Raw genomic sequence first — 17,705 nt, 5'->3', positions numbered from 1 at the left:
TATAATTTGAAATGATTAATTCAGAACATCTACTAAATATAAAACGCTTGGTTAGAAAAATATAAACAATTTAAACATTATTTTTTCTGATGTAACTCTAGAACATATTCCTAAAATAGTGTCTTTAAATGATGAAATATCCCAAATACCAAAGTTAACACACAAGGTCCTTATATCAAAGATTATACACTGTTATGTAAGATATGTAGTTCTTGTATAAGGTGATTCAAGTTTTAAAAAGCGGCTTGTGAAATAAATTATATCCATTAATATAACTTAAGCTATAATAGTATAATTTTCAAAATATATTCAATAAAAAATATATACATATATTTATTTATTGGAAAGAAAAAAACCTCAACACTAACTGGTAATTACAATCATCAGTCACATCTACATAATGTTAGACTAGCTCACCTTTTGAAGTAAGGCACCAAGAATGGCAACTCCATGGGAGTGAATAAGATTGTCCTGGTTAATAGGATGTCTTTGAATAAAGTGTTTCACAATCAAGATAAATGTTGCAATTAAATTTCTCTCTAGTCTTGACTCTGTGGAATTGTGAAGATGTCATTAATTATCATAATTATGCTAATCACTTTTGTATCACATGTTCTATATCATATGCATATTATAACAAACAAGGAATTTGGTTCAGGAATTTGCATCCAAAGGTCACTTGCAGAACATAAATATCAGAGAAATCAGTGACTGCATATTATATACTTATATGAACATGTAAATATTTTCTCTACCATAAATTTAACAATGTTGTCTGATTTCTGCTAACAGTACAAACTAAGGATAGTCAAGAGTATAATCAACATCTTAAGTGTTTTCACTGAAGTATTATGCACTTTCTGAACTCCATTAGTAAAATTAGGGATGGACTACTTCAGCTTCAAATGGTTAAGTTTCTTCATCATGGTAGCAAGACATTTCAATCTATCTTTCAATTAATTCTCAAGTTTCTCAATGACTAGTTCACGTTAATTTCAGCTTAATACCTGATGCCTTTGTGGAGTTCAATACCACCCAATCTCCTTCTACAGGTGTTATCAATTCAGGAACTGTGCTTTCATTCAATCCCTCAGGAATCTGTCCTTCGCCAAAGTGGCTGATTTGTTCCATTAGAGGAAAAAGTACATTTACTCCACCTATGCAGTTTATGCTGTCCTGAAAGAGGAAACTACAATTTTTTAATCTTATAAAACACAGGCAATTTTCTCATTTAATACCTACACAGCATGTATGAGGTTACAATTTGCTAAACCTTTAAGTAAAGTATATGATGGCTTAAGCTAAAGGAACCCTTCTACAGGCATATGCTTTAAAGAGCAGTCTCAAGGGTCACCAAAATCAATACTCAAGAGACAAGGCCAGACCATTTCAATACACCTTTGTTTTCCCAAGTTTACGAATTCCCAACATAGGCAATCTAAACATGACCCCATAAGTAGACTTCACAACGTAACACTAGTGATATAAGAGGTAACAACTGTCACAAGGCAATTAGTCACAACAAACAGGAGAACAAGTCATGAAAAAAAAGAATGTATTTGCAGTACAAATATGACTGACTCCTCTACTTTAAGTTTACAAAAAAGGTGGAGTGAGTGGCTTCAACTGAAGTTCAAAGTGACTGACTATTCTGGATAGCTTAACAAAATATATTCAGTATCTTAGACAAGTTACTAATTTCCCTAGCCTCAGTTTCTTCATCTGTAAGATGAGGATAATATTAATTCCCACTTTGTAAAGTTGTTACAAGGATGAGATAATCTAATACATGAAAAGTGCTTAGTGCCTGACATACAATGGGTGTTATATAAGATTAGCTATTATTAACTGCTAAAATGTTCTGAACTGCCGTGTTTACATACCTTAAGTCCGTAAACCACCTCTTCATAGTCTTTGCCTGTTTTTCATATTGATTTTTAAGGGCTTTTTACAGTAAGTAAACTAGAATTTTGGATGGGAAGTGTTTTTTTTCCCAGTTGTCATGTCATTTAACTTTTTTTGGCTTTGATTTTGCTACAGTATAAAAAAGCAATAGTCTTGTTCTTGATAATTCTGTCCCTTTTTGATTTCTACATATCTATACTCAAGGCAACAAAGACTGCTTTGATTTTCAAGTATAATGTATAACGCAAATAATCAGCTTTCTCTATATAAGTAATCCATAAAACTATCCTTATAAAACCAATCTTATACATGACATCAAAAGTTAACTTACGAATTGGCAAACACGTCATAAATCTTACTATGTAAACAGGTAAGAATAAGTGTCCTTATCTCAACTAAGGATTAATCTCCAAAATACATAAACAGATCATGCAGCTCAATATTAAAAAGACAAAAAACCCAATCAAAAAATGGGCAGAAGACCTAAATAGACATTTCTCCAAAGAAGACATACAGATGGCCAAGAGGCACATGAAAAGCTACTCAACATCTCTAATTACTAGAGAAACACAAATCAAAACTGCAATGAGGTATTATCTCACACCAGTTAGAATGGGCATCATCAGAAAACCTACAAGCAACAAATGCCAGAGAGGGTGTGGAGAAAAGGGAACCCTCTTGCACTGTTGGTGGGAATGTAAACTGATACAGACACTATGGAGAATAGTATGGAGGTTCCTTAAAAAACTAAAAATAGAATTACCATATGACCCAGCAATCCCACTACTAGGCATATACCCAGAGAAAACCATAATTCAAAGAGACACATGCACCCCAATGTTCATTGCAGCACTATTTACAATAGCCAGGACATGGAAGCAACCTAAATCCCCATCGACAGACGAATGGATAAAGAAGATGTGGTACATATACACAATGGAATATTACTCAGCCATAACAAGGAACGAAATTGGGTCTTTTGTAGAGATGTGGATGGATCTAGAGACTGTCATACAGAGTGAAGTAAGTCAGAAAAAGAGAAACAAATATCGTGTATTAACGAATATATGTGGAATCTAGAAAAATGGTACAGATGAACTGGTTTGCAAGGCAGAAATAGAGACACAGATGTAGAGAACAAACGTATGGAAACCAAGGGGGAGAAAGCGGGTTGCGGGGGGGTATGTGGGGGTGGGTGGGATGAATTGGGAGATTGGGATTGACATATATACACTAATATGTATAAAATAGATAACTAATAAGAACATGCTGTATAAAAATAAATACAATAAAATTCAAATTAAAAAAACTTACAAATTGGCAAACAAGTCATAAATCTTACTATGTTAACAGGTAAGAATAGGTGTTCTTATCTCAAAGTCAAAGAGAAAAAAGCTTTATACCACATGAATAACATGAGATTAATACAAACTTATGGATTCATTTTTACATAAAAGAATTATCCTAATGATTTCTGTTCATTGAAACAATAAGCATATTTGATTGGTATTAAATGACTAGAAGACAAAAGTTTTGTTGTTGTTGTTTTGCTGATTTATCAGCAAGTTCCAGTATAACTTTTATATTTATTTTTATTTTACTTAGGCTGTAATTTCTATTTATCTTTTAAGGAAATCCTGTATTTTAGAAATAGGATATCTCTGACTTTCACATTAGCCCAAATAATCTTTACTAGTTTAATCACTCAGTCAACAATGTTATTATGTATCCCTGTGCCAGGCACTGGGGGAAAAAGCAGTGTTCCCTCCTTTGAAGTTCTTAAGGACTACTGGAGAATCAAGCAAGCAAACAGTTAACTATTCACCATGATAAGTGAAATAATAGAAACTGCTATAGGTACTCATGACAAGAATAGTTAACTCCATCTTGGGAAATAAGTAGAGGCCTTTAAATAGAAGCAAAGACACTACATCCAGCTAAGACATAAATATGAGGCACATGAAAAAGGCAGACAAGATATAATGGCTAGACGGGGTTATGAAGAAGAGGAAAAATTACTCATCTTTAACCTCAGAGAGGAAAGATCTAAGTTTGTTTAAAGCTGATGGACAGGAGACGAATGTGATATAGGAGAAAAGGGATAATCAAAGAAGTCTCTGAGGGGTTGAAATCTGTTACATAGTTTTAGGGATTAAATACCTTAAAAGTGGAGGTATTAACGAGGGCAGCATATTTTTCTTATGAAAACTGCTAAGCTCATGGCATAGTTTAAAAAGGTAATTACGTTACAAACAAATCAAATAGTCATTCAACTACTTATTTATTTATCCTTCAAACTGTGTACCTGCAAACATTTTAAACAGGACTTATTCAGATCAATCTGGTGGTGCTCAAAAGACAAAAGTTTTTAAAGGATCAGTACACTTAAATAAATAATACACTGCCCATCGTTCATCATTAACTTACCTTAATGTCCCAGTTTACTACTTTGTTTCCTGTTAACCTTCCATGCAAACAATTAGTAGATAAATCAAGACAGATTGAATTTTTGCAGGCCTAAAAATAAAAGAAAAATATGGCAAACAGCTAAGAACAATGAAGACAAAACATAACTTTAACTATATATGGAACATTTCACCATAATTTTAAAAGGTATGTAGTATAGTCAAGGATAAGATGCTTACAATATTAAGTTTAGTATTACTATTCTCTGATTGTCTTTTAAAAGAATCAGGGACTAGATTCTAATGCACTCACTCATCAAATGCAGGTCACTGCTGCTTGTCATCTGACAGATAAGGATTAGCTAGAACTTACCATTTACCAATCACATAGTTTATAATTCCTTCTATTCTAAACCAATATATGCAAGCAGATTTTTGACTTTTTAAAAAATTCAATGTTTTATTCCCATTAGTACAGAAAATTATATCACAATACAAAAATCAAATCACAGGCATAAGACATTATTTTCCCCTATATTACTGACTGACAATTTTAGTTATATTCAAATTAAGAGCTTTGTCTGCAACTCTAGAAAAAGTTATTTGTTAACTTCCATAAAGGTTTATAAACCAGGGAACCTCACATGTAACCTGTGAGCTGGCAGATAATGAAACATTCTTGAATCTAATCCCCAGTCCAAAAGAAAATAAAGAAATCTACAAATTTTAGCACAGATGATGTGGTTGTTGCTTTTCTCTTAAGGCAACTGAGAAAAATTGATTTAATAAAGTAAATGTAAATTGAGTTTACATTTAACTCAATGTAAACTGTATTAGCCTCCGAGACAGAAAAGTCTTTCTCCTATTACTACCTTAGTTTGGTACTATGTATCTATGACCTGTCCGAACACAGTAATCTCCCTATGGTATGACTGCCTCCAGTCTCTCTCTCCAATCCAACTGTGACACTGTAGCTCAAGACCTTTTTCTAAAATGCAAACCTGATCATATCACTCTTCTTAAAATCCTATCCATTGCCTACTATTTAGCCTGGCGTAAGAGGTTTGCTATGATCTGGCCTCCACTTGGCCCTCTAACTTCATTTCTGGCCAACTGCTCCCACTCAGTGACCTATACCCAAATACACACAGAATCCAGCTTTACGTTCTATGCCTTTGTAGGTGTTGCTCACTGAACATCCCTCCCTTTACTCCGCCTTTTGAAACACAAATCAAACCATTTTTTCTATGATATTCTATCCTCCTGGAAGAACCAACCACTCTTCCTTTGTACCCATACTGTATTCTGTATATAATTCCAACACAAAAATATTGTATAGTGGTTAAGCATTAAACAGGTTAGGTATTAACTAGAATTATGAGGCTAGGCAAGTTACTTATCTTTCCTCAGCCTCAGACAACTAGAGCTTAGAAAAGATACAAAGAGTACAATATAACCTTCAGAGCTTTTGTAAAGATTAAGTGAAACAGTACATGTGAAACATTTAGCATAGTGCTTAATACATTGTAAACACCGAATAAATGGTAGCTAAAAAATGTTTATAAAATTATATTGCACTTATTTTTTACACATTTATTTCACTTTAGATTGTAAGTTTCTTAAAGCCAGAGGTTTGTTTTTTTTTTTTTTTTTTTTTAAACATCTTTATTGGAAAGCCAGAGGTTTTAACTTACTCATCTTTGTATCTTAAAAGTTCAGACAACTCTTGGCACAAAGAGGACACTCAAAAAATTTTAAATTGATGGTTAAACACCTCCTACAAATAAGTACAAAGATGAAAAACTGTTGACTGCTAAAATTCCCTGGAGTAGCTTTTCCCAAACTACCACTAGTTAATAAGTGAAATGAAAATCAAAATGTGTTCTATGTTCAAATAACTGGTGAAAAAGTAGGATAAAACAAATGTGAACTAGTTTCTTTATAAGCAGAATTTTTCAAGTGTATAATCCATCTCCAAGAAGGATATACAGAATGCAACATTCCCTCAACGTTATTTAACCACAGAATTCTTGTATCATGATATGTTACCATTTTCAAGAAATGTTCCTCCAATAAACTGTTTTATTGTATATATTTGTCATATCGGGTTTTGTGACCAAAAACAGCTATTTTAAATATTACAGAATTTTTACTTCCAAAAGTAAAAATTCAACCTTAATATTATTAAAATCAAAGTTACTTTGAAAAAAGGATATGCCAAAAAGGCTCAGTTAGTCATCACATGTCTAGACATGTCACCAATTAGTGAGATTAAGTCCAATTATTTCCTATCCAGCTATACGGAATAGTTGTAATGAAAATAAGTATAAGAGATAGTCCCTGGGGGATAAAAAAAAGAGATAGTCCCTGCCAGGAAATAAGTTAAAATCTAGTTTGGTAAACAAACATGTATATCTTTGGGAAAAAGTATTATAAAAACCAAACAAATAAAAAATAAGAGACTCAAGAGATATTATAACCAATGCAATGTTCAACTGGATCCAAGATTAAATTTTTAAAAGGTTAAACAAATAGTTTGGGGAAAATTTGAACATGGGTTGTAAAGGACATGAATTATTGATCATTTTCTCAGGGAGGTTAATGATTATGTTGTAAAGTTTAGGAGTAAAGTGTCTTGATTGCTATGTTGATCTGCTTTCACAAATGATTTGAGATAGACAGATGAAGACCAAGTACAGCAAAATGTTAGTAACTGGTGAATTTAGGTAAAGAGTATACAGGATTTCACTTTACCATTCTTTCAACTTCTCTCTAGGTTTGAAATTAATCAAAATTAAAAGTTAAGGGGAAATACCACCTGACAAGTAAATTTTATTAAGTTACACATAAACAAGTGTTCAAAGTAATAAATTATGACCATGTACTAGCTGGTTCAACTAGGGGGGGAAAGGTCTATGATGTATAATATCACACAACAGAAGCAACTTCTGGGTTAAAGTAACATTAAATATAATAAAGGCAATTAATATTGTTTATGCCACTTCTCCCTTTTCTTCCTCCCAGTTCTACCTTTGATCTTTCCCTCAGCCCTTGCTAACCTCAATTACTTTCACTAGATAAATGACTTTTCTTGAAGGAAAAAGGACTAGGCATGGTATGCATATATGTAGCTTTTCTTCTCCTTCTGATGTAAACATTTCTTTTGTTTTCTTGTTAACCACATTTTAAAAATAAACAGGGAATTCCCTGGCAGTCCAGTGGTTAGAACTCTGCCGAGGGCCCAGGTTCATTCCCTGGTCAGGGAACTAAGATCCCACAAGCCGCGCAGCCAAAAAATTTAAAAAATAAACAAAGAAAAAGTTGAGCACAATTCTGTTTCAACTCTCCTTCCAAAAAAGAAGAATACGTTTAAACAATTTCATTTACTGAAGTTGATTCATTAGTACAAATTCCCACTACAACCATTTCCATTCATATGACTGGGATGACATAATGATAACGCTTGAACCATAGCTGAGAACTGCAGCTTAATTTTTACTGCTTCTCATCTTCTTTTGAAAATTAATAATTTTTAACAGTAATTCAAGCCCCTTCTTCTCAATTACCCACTGAAATGACAAAAGGAATAAAAATGGAATTTTAGTTCACAGCATAGTTACAGCTAGATGGACAGTCCATGCATTTACTCTGACCTTTGCAGTGTAGTGAAGAAGGATGTTACCAGGCAGGTCAGCCATGTCAGACTCTTGAAATTTCCAAGGGCTTAAACAGTTTGGACCTGAAAATTATTTATACACACATACACACACAAATCATTGAATATATATGGCCTCCTCAGGTCTGTGTAATCAGAAAAAAAATTTTAATTAAGCTGTTTCAAGCTTCTTATTATATAACACAGTTAAAACACATTAGCCAAAATGTACTTTATTTTTATATCACATCCAATTCGTCTAACACCTAGTAAAGTTCGGAGAGGGGGTAGATCAATCTCTACTACAGAAAGGAAATTTTATATAGCAATAAAAACTAATATAAAACATAACAAAGTTAATACATTTATCAAATGTAAAACAATTCAAATTTGTAAGATAAAACAGCAAAACAACCAATCAATAATGTGAATAGATATCACAGAAATGGAACAGCAAATGAGTAGGAAAAAACTCTTGACCTTACTAAAAAAAAAAACAAAAACAAAGCTACAAATTAAAGCAAGGTTCCATTTGACATCAAAAAATGGAGGAAACAGTATTTACCATTCCATCTTAATGAGGCTGTAGTGAGTTGGATATACTTATGTGTTACTGGTAGGCACCGTCAATTGTTATATCTGTTATGAAAACTGAGTAGGTAACATGTATTGAGAGCTATAAAAATATTCACACCCTTTGAATATTTATCCTGGGAACTTATCATAAGCAAATCCATCAAAATACAAAAAAAAAATTGGTACAATAGTTCATCATATTTAATCTTTGAAGTTTATAACTATTAAAAATTATAAACAACCTAAGTAAATCATGCATTATGAATCTAATGAAATATTATGTAGCCATTAAAAATAATCATTATAATACATAACAAATAATTATTATTTATAAGAGTAGAATTTTAAGTAGGAAAATTGTAAGAGCAAAATCCAAACTATATAGCTATAATGACTACACCAAATGACTTATTATTAACTTGGAATTTATTTAGATTAAAGGTCAACTTCAAATACTTTGGTGAGTTTTAAAGTAATGACAAGGTTCTAATACAAACTTTTTAAGTGTGGACAGAGACATCCATCTCAAAACTCCATGTAATCTAAAAAAAGACATTCTGACAAATAATAAGCTAAGCTGCAGAGTTAATATACATAACTACTTATAGGCTTAACTCCTAAATTTTGCAAATAGTTATGATCCAATAACAACCAGTGTGTATCTTTAAAATCAGAGCCAAGGGCTTCCCTGGTGGCGCAGTGGTTGAGAGTCCACCTGCCGATGCAGAGGACATGGGTTCGCGCCCCGGTCCGATCCCACATGCCGTGGAGCGGCTGGGCCCGTGAGCCATGGCCGCTGAGCCCGCGCGTCTGGAGCCTGTGCTCCGCAACGGGAGAGGCCACAACAGTGAGAGGCCCACGTACCGCGAAAAAGAACAACCAAAAAAAACCCAAAAAATAAAAATAAAATCAGATCCAAATGAAAAAGTAAAAGCCAAAACAAAAACTTGTAATTTTATCCAAGAGCTCCTAATTCTAATGCCTTCATGAATTCTTCATATATATTACTATATAAATTATAAAAATGACAAGTTTTGAATAAGACTCATATGACTCCAGAATCAGTTGTGTGACTTCTTATGAAGACAAACTTACACTTTGTTTCATCAATGTATTAAAATCTGTCAAAAGCACCGGCAGTATTATAGATTGAATTGTGTACCCGCCCACTCAAAATTCCTATGTTGAAGCTCTAACCCCCAGTGTGACTGTATTTGGAGATAGGGCCTGTAAAGGGTAATTAAGGCTAAATGATGTCATAAAAGTCGGGCCCTAATTCAATAGGGCCCCTTATAAGAAGAGGAAAAGACAGCAGAGATCTCTCTCTGCACATACACACAGAGAACATATTCCATGTGAGGACAGAGCAAGAAGGCAGCCATCTACAAGCCAGGAATAGAGGATTCACTAGAGACCAAGCCTGATGGAAACTTGATCTTGAATTCTAGCTTCCAGAATTCTGAGAAAATAGTGTTTAAGCTATCTGGTCTGTGGTATTTCATTATAGCAGTCCTAACAGACTAACACAGGCAGTATTATGGATGATATTTGAAATATTTCTCAAAGTTTTGTTTTTTTATGCATATCAAAAAATGTATAGTATACTATAATTAATTATAATGTACTTGAAAGTTGTGAAGAGAGTAAATCCTAAATGTTATCAACACACACGTTAAAAAATGGTAATTATGTGAGGGTATGGAGGTGTTAACCAACTTTATTACAGTAATCATTTTGCAGGGTATACGTGTATCAAATCAGCACATTGCATACCTTAAACTTATGTATGTTATAATGTCAATAGCTCAATAAAGCTAAGGGGAGTAAAAGTACGATGTGTGGTGGGCTTTTTCTTCCCTTTCAGTTCCAGTTAAAACAAATATAGTTGACCCTTGAACAACATGAGGTGAACTGTGTAGGTCCACTCATATGTGGATTGTTTTCAATAGTAAATAGACAGTACCACAATCCACAGATGCAGAACCATGCATACAAAGGAACTGCATATATATGGAGGGCCAACATAAGTTATATGTGGATTTTTGACTTCATGAAGGGTTGGCACCCCTAACCCTAGAGTTGTTCAGTGGCCAACTGTACATTCTTTAGTTCAAATATATTCTTCAGAATATATTTAGGCAACAGAAAAAACTATTTCAGTTTAATTAGGCAGTATGATGGGTACATGCTCACCTGCTAAATATAATGCCTTCACCTGAAGAGGCTGCAGTGCTTCATAGAAGATGATAACAGACCCCAGCTGACCCTCCAGAGATGTGGGACACCCCCATTCACTGTCTTGTGTTCCAGCTGATATCAATTTGGTAATCAACTTTGATTTTTCCATTGTTCCTCCCCAGGAAGCTGATGACAAAATTCCACCAAATGATGTTCGATGAGGGGTAATGGGAGAAGAAAAAGGTGGATCTGGGATTTGGGATGGTGGAGGAGTGGTGGTTCTTTGCCCAGCTGAACCAATGCAGCAAGAAATAAAAGGCTAAAAGTAAGAAACAAACAAATATAATAAATTACACATTTTAATTAAATCTCTATCCTCATATTTAAAATAAAACAGTACATAAAATTAAGCAATACACTGAAAAACAAAGTTTTGTCTTTAGTGGATCATGCTGTGTGCATGTGTGTGTATACATAAGATATCATTACAGATGTTACATTTGGCCTATGGGATTTGGATGCATTACTTTTATAACTCACTTTACATCCTTCCGTAAAGTTTGAATTTTTAATGAGTAAATTTTAATTTTAATAAGTATTTAGTAAATACTCATTTACTAAATTTAATTTACTCATTTAATTTTACGCATTTAATTTTAATGAGTTTAATTTACTCATAATTTAATTTACTTATTTAATTTTAATGAGTATTTAGTAAAAGCTTTTTTACTTCACTATATTCTAAAGTAGAGAAAACCACCTTTCTCCCTTAAAATTTATAAGCAGAGAATTACACATCAGTATAATACTGCTAATTACAGATTATCCTGAAGTGATCATAGACATGAACAGCAGCAAGAAATTACTGGAATCCTAGAAGGACTTGGAAAATAATCGAATCCATTCCATTATCTTCAGAAAAGGCCCTTTCAAAAACGTCCAAAAATTCTCAAAGAACTTTCACACTAATGTTGCTTAAGAATCACCTCAGTAAATAAATTCTATCTTATCCCTAACTACAATGTAAATATTTAAGGCTTCTTCATTATTGTTTTCAAATCAATGAAAAATTCAATGATGGAAAAGAGTGCATCTAAATATCTGGTATACCTGGAGAGCTTTATTAAATGATCCTTTGTCCTGCTCTATTCAATTTCTTTGGCTTTCCTGTTACGGGTCTATTCTTCTAAGAGTTTAATTACATTTGTTTCTTCCTTGAATTGTTTTTTTTTATTATATGTTGTCTGACTTCATCTAATGACGACAGGCTAACAGAATTAAATATTAACATACTATATCGTAGTATGCAGAAAACACTAAGACTTACAAGCACATATTTAGAATAAACAGAAGCTTATACATTAAACTGAAAAAATTTTCAAGAGTTTGCAATCAACTGGTCCCATAAAGAGTAGGTTAGGGACTTCCCTGGTGGTCCAGTGGTAAAGAATCCACCCTACAATGCAGGGGATGCAGGTTCGATCCCTGCTCAGGGAACTGAGATCCCACAAGCCATGGGGCAACTAAGCCCGCGCGCCTCAATGAGAGAGCCCGCGTGTCGCAAGCTATAGAGCCCACACGCCCTGGAGCCCACGTGCCCTGTCGCCCACGCGCGTCACAACTAGAGAGAGAAAACCCACACACCACAACTAGAGAGAACCCGTGTGCCTAAGGAAAGACCCTGTATGCCTCAACAAAGATCCCATGTGCTGCAACTAAGACCCGACACGACCACCCCGCAAAAAAAGGAAAATAAATAAATAATAAAATAAATATTTATTAAAAAAAAAAAAGAGTAGGTTAGATGTGCTTACTTCATTCGTGGCAGGAAATCTCAGAGGGGCAGAGACCTTCTGCTGTCCATTGTCATAGATATATACAAGGCTCTGACCAAAGGGCCTTTTTCCAGGCATGTGAACAATGGTTATGTTGTGCTGGTAAAGTAAAACATATATTTAAAAAGTAAAAATTACATTAAGTCTTTGCAATAACAAATGTTTTCAGAGTATTACTATATAACTAGTTTGTGTGAAAGGTAGAACAGTAAGTTTAAGCATAATTAAACGCTGATTAAAATGATGCTGTTAAAGTAACAATTTTGCCTGTAGTACTATAAAAGAGCTTCTGACTATTCTAGAAAATCTACACACAATTGTAACATAGTACCTTTTCTGCATTTTCCAAGTCTATGAGTGTTCTTTAGAATTAATGTTTCTAATGAGAAGCATTTTATTTTTTAAGAAAAGCAACAGAAATGCATTGTTTTTTAACAATTTCTGCTCTCATTTTAAATTGTAATTCAAAAGCAAACTTGATTCTAGAAAACTTGAAAGAAATATAACATTTCAATCTAATTTTTTTAGCAGAAAAATGATTACCGCTGAGATTATGATAAATGGTATTAACTCCTTTATAGGTAAACTTCAACATGAATAGAACTTTAACATAAAATTAATCAACTCTCAACAAGCAGATGATAACACCTGATGTACACACACCAAACATGTGTTTTTTTAAAAGGAAAGAACCCAGAAGTTAGATGTGATGCCCTAAAGCCTTACCCAGAGGGAATCACAGAAACTGTGGTCAGGAAGCATAACTGTTGCATATTCTCTTTTCGTGCACACTGCCACAACCAACATACCTGAATGGGTAATAAAAGCTTCAAAACCCATGCCACTTCCTGTAAAAAAGCTAACAAAAGTATGTATTATCAGAACTTTTGAAGTCAGTTGTACAGTTTCATCATCACTGGGGCACACAAAACCATAACTTCACCATGAATATCTTTACAAAACACACTGTGGCTTACATTCTACTGCCACACACCATCAATCCCACCTTGCCTCAAAGTTGATTTTTAAATCTTTTTTGGGCATAGCAGTTTAGTAAATTATAAAAGGTAGCCTTATACACAGAATGCCATTAGCAAACTCTAGCAAAACTATAAACTTTCAAATCTTCAATATTCTTCCAAATGAGATTCAGAAAGAATGAATAAAGTCTTAAAAAATCACAAGGCATATTAAAATGTATTAGTTACTGAAGTAACTAAGTTTGGAAACACATAGGTTTTTCTGGTCCTTCATATAAATATATAGTAGCATCCTCAATAGAACAAAGAAATCACCATTCATTTTCAAGTTTACTATTCCTTTTTCCTCCACTTTTACAATAATTTTAAGAAAGAACTTTGTTTCCAAATTAGTTTCAGAACTTAACCAGCAAAATATTTGAGATATACAACTATTATTATGAAAGCAACAAAGCACTTATAATTAAACTGTGTACACTCTAAGGAGGAGAGGCTTCAGATAAATTGTTGTACATTTAAAAAGTAGATGCTTAGGACTTCCCTGGTGGCGCAGTGGTTAAGAATCTGCCTGCCAATGCAGGGGACACAGTTTTGAGTCCTGGTATGGGAAGATCCCACATGCCGCAGAGCAACTAAGCCCGTGTACCGCAACTATTAAGCCTGCGCTCTAGAGCCCGTGAGCCACAACTACGAGCCCACGTGCCACAACTACTGAAGCCTGCACGCCTAGAGCCCGTGCTCCGCAACAAGAGAAGCCACTGCAATGAGAAGCCCGTGCACCACAATGAAGAGTAGCCCCCACTCGCTGCAACTAGAGAAAGCCCGCGTGCAGCAACGAAGACCCAATGCAGCCATAAACAAACAAATAAATAAATAAATAAATAAATAAAATAAAATAAAATAGGGGCTTCCCTGGTGGCGCAGTGGTTGAGAGTCCGCCTGCCGATGCAGAGGACATGGGTTCGTGCCCCGGTCCGGGAAGATCCCACATGCCGCGGAGCAGCTGGGCCCATGAGACATGGCTGCTGAGCCTGCGCATCCGGAGCCTGTGCTCCGCAGCAGGAGAGGCCACAACAGTGAGAGGCCCGCTACCGCAAAATAAATAAATAAAAATAAAATAAAAGTTTTTTAAAAAAACGGTATTCAAGGAATAAAAAAATAGATGCTTAGAAAAACGTTTTCCTGTTTAAGACTCACAGCATATATTATGACAGTATTCATTTATATTCCATAACTTGTACCAGTACCTGTATAATTGTTTTCTTTTTCCTCCTTTGTTAGCATTGCCAAGAGTCAACTGATCCTGATCTAAGCAAAACCAAGCATTGAAAGAAAAGGCAGACCCTGGCCATTTCTGTATGGAAGGCACAGAAATTCCTGCCATACTATGTGACAAATTAAAATACTGCAGTGCACTCTCTAGACTTTGTTTTCGGGCCATTGTCAGGATTGCTCGAGTTACAAGAGTGGTATAGGGGTGAATGTACTCGGATTCATCCACTCTCAACAATCTTAGTAGTTGACGGATTTCTTCTGAGCTCACTGACTGACTCCCCAATGAACCATGGAGTGCAATCAAGTTCTCAGCACAAGTTCGATGGAGGGAAGAATGGGAATTAAGGGTTTCAATGATTCTAATTCCCATGTTTGCATTGACACAAGTAGTTCGACTTTGCCTATTAATACAACAAATTCTTTTCAGCCAATCAGAGATGAAGATTTGCAGGTCATGGGATTCTAGCTCTGGAAGCCACTGGATAAGAAGCAAGAGAGGCTGGACATTACTAATGCCCAAAATTCCAACTGAAGTGTGATCACCCTCTACAGCCTGTAAAGCAACACAAGAGACAAAAGGTTAGTTAACATCATTGATACAAAGATGATGGAACTTCTTCTAATAAAGCTAAAAAAAACTCACCATATTCATAAGTTCTTTAAGTAGTTCCAGTGGTGGCTGACCCAGTGATTTTAATACTTCAAACATATGTGTATAACCAATTCTTTCTTTAAATACTTCCTAAGAGAGGAGAAATCAATACATCGAAACAGATTTTCAAAGACTGAATTTGTTAGAATACTAAAAATGTTGAATAATACCCATTTAAGTTAATTAACAATATTAAAAAGATTATGAGTTCAATATTTCTGTTTTCTTAAGTCAGGTGTCTTCATCTTAAATATATTCCATATACCTTCTGGAATACAATGCTACAATAAAATACCAAAATGTAAAACAAATGGAATTAGCAAAGACTGTGTATTATAAAATTGTTACACTACTTGAAGATCCCTTTACTTTCTTCACTTGATTTGTTATTAGTACAATATTACTTGAAATCAAAACAAAAATGGAGAAAAAGTGAGGAGACTTTAGGAATAAAGGAGTCAGTAGCCTCAAAGAACTAGATTAAAGACTCCTGGCAATTTTGAGTAGTGGCCAAAAAACCTGGGTACGGTTTTCTCTCTGCTCTTTGTATTGAGTTGGCCAAAAAGTGCCTTCAGTTTTTAAGTAAAAATAAAAGACACATTTTTCATTTTCTTCAAGAACTTTACTGAACAATTTATTCACCCTTTTGTTCCACTACCTTCTGCCATTTTTCAGCCAACTTCATAATTCCATCTTCCCAAAATTTTTACCTTTTTGATTAAAGAACTCTTCCAAGTGCCTTTGACAGTCTTCTGGGGAATTGAAATTTTTTCCATTAAGAGAATTTTGTAAAGACCTAAATAAATGGAAATCTGAAGGTGCAATGTCTGGTGAATACGGCAGATGAATTAGAACCTCCTAGCCAAGCTATAACAGTTTTTGCCTGGTCATCAAAGAAACATGTGGTCTTGTGTTATCCTGATGGAAGATTATGCATTTTCTGTTGACTAATTCCGGACGCTTTTTTGTCAGGTGCTGCTTTCAGTTGGTCTAATTGGGAGCAGTACTTGTTGGAATTAATCATTTGGTTTTCCGGAAGGAGCTCGTAATAGAGGACTCCCTTCCAATCCCACCATATACACAACCTCACCTTCTTTGGATGAAGACCGGCCTTTGGTGTGGTTGGTGGTGGTTCATTTCACTTGCCCCACAATCTCTTCCATTCCACATTGTTGTACAGTATCCACTTTTCATCACCCGTCACAATTTGTTTTAAAAATGGAACGTTTTCATTACGTTTAAGTAGAGAATTGCATGCGGAAATACAGTCAAGAAGGTTTTTTTCGCTCAACTTATATGGAGCTCAAACATCAAAGCAATTCACATAACCAAGTTGGTGCAAATGGTTTTCAACACTTGATTTGGATATTTTGAGTATATCAGCTATCTCCAGCGTATAACGTTGATTGTTCTCAATTAATGTCTCCATTTGATCACTATCAACTTCAACTGGTCTACCCGACCGTGAAGCATCAGCCAGCAAGAAATCTCTAGCACGAAACTTCGCAAACCATTTTTGACACATTCGATCAGTCACAGCAGCTTCTCCATACACTGCACAAACCCTTTTTTTGCATCTCGGTTGCGTTTTTACCTTTCTTGAAATAATGAAGCACAATATGCCGAAAATGTTGCTTTTGTTCTTCCATCTTCAATATTAAAATGGCTATACAAAAATTCACCAATTTTGTTAAGTCCTTTTTAAAATGCACTCTGATATGACAGGTGTCATACAATCTAGCAAAACTGTTTCAAATGAAGTTAAAGACAACTAAGTGCTACTAGAGCCATCTTATGGGAAAAAAATGAACGAACCTTTTGGCCAACCCAATATCTAAATGGTCTAAATTATCTGGAGCACGAAGTTCAATTTAATAAGCTCTAAGTCACACTTGGACTAGTGGGTACCAAAAGCCATAAGGTAAAATGTAAAGAACACAAAAAAAACTAGCAATACTAAATTGGTCCAGTAAGTTAGGCAAAAATATACACTCATTATAAAATCAAAAGATTTAAACAAGTATGACTAGTTGTCTCTAGGAAGGGGAATTCGTTGACTGTGGGCCAAGGATAGGAAAAAAGTCTTTTTTCAAAAGGCATTTTAAAATATAATCTTTCGAATTTTAAGCCATGCAACACATAACATAGTTTAAAAAATTATATTTAAAAAAGACCTGGACATCATTTCAGGTTTGAATTTCATAATACAGTATAGGCAATCTATTATATTCATAAACCAATTAC

At 34.5% G+C, this 17,705-nt stretch overlaps 1 protein-coding gene across 1 annotated transcript in view; it reads right to left on the bottom strand.

The window, feature by feature from the left end:
- The window catches only part of NBEAL1 (neurobeachin like 1), a 174,246-nt gene that overhangs the window by 90,791 nt on the left and 65,750 nt on the right, over window positions 1-17,705 (bottom strand). The window contains exons 12-20 of the mRNA XM_065881211.1: window positions 15,453-15,551; window positions 14,782-15,362; window positions 13,281-13,413; window positions 12,534-12,653; window positions 10,735-11,038; window positions 7,964-8,049; window positions 4,333-4,422; window positions 1,008-1,176; window positions 418-551 (exon numbers count right to left, since the gene is read on the bottom strand). Of these exons, the coding sequence (XP_065737283.1) occupies window positions 418-551; window positions 1,008-1,176; window positions 4,333-4,422; window positions 7,964-8,049; window positions 10,735-11,038; window positions 12,534-12,653; window positions 13,281-13,413; window positions 14,782-15,362; window positions 15,453-15,551 (1,716 nt within the window). The remainder of the gene's footprint in view (window positions 1-417; window positions 552-1,007; window positions 1,177-4,332; window positions 4,423-7,963; window positions 8,050-10,734; window positions 11,039-12,533; window positions 12,654-13,280; window positions 13,414-14,781; window positions 15,363-15,452; window positions 15,552-17,705) is intronic.

This window comes from Phocoena phocoena, chromosome 7 (assembly GCF_963924675.1).
Source record: "Phocoena phocoena chromosome 7, mPhoPho1.1, whole genome shotgun sequence".
NCBI classification, from domain to species: Eukaryota; Metazoa; Chordata; class Mammalia; order Artiodactyla; family Phocoenidae; genus Phocoena; species Phocoena phocoena.
This window is presented reverse-complemented; position numbering and strand designations above follow the sequence as displayed.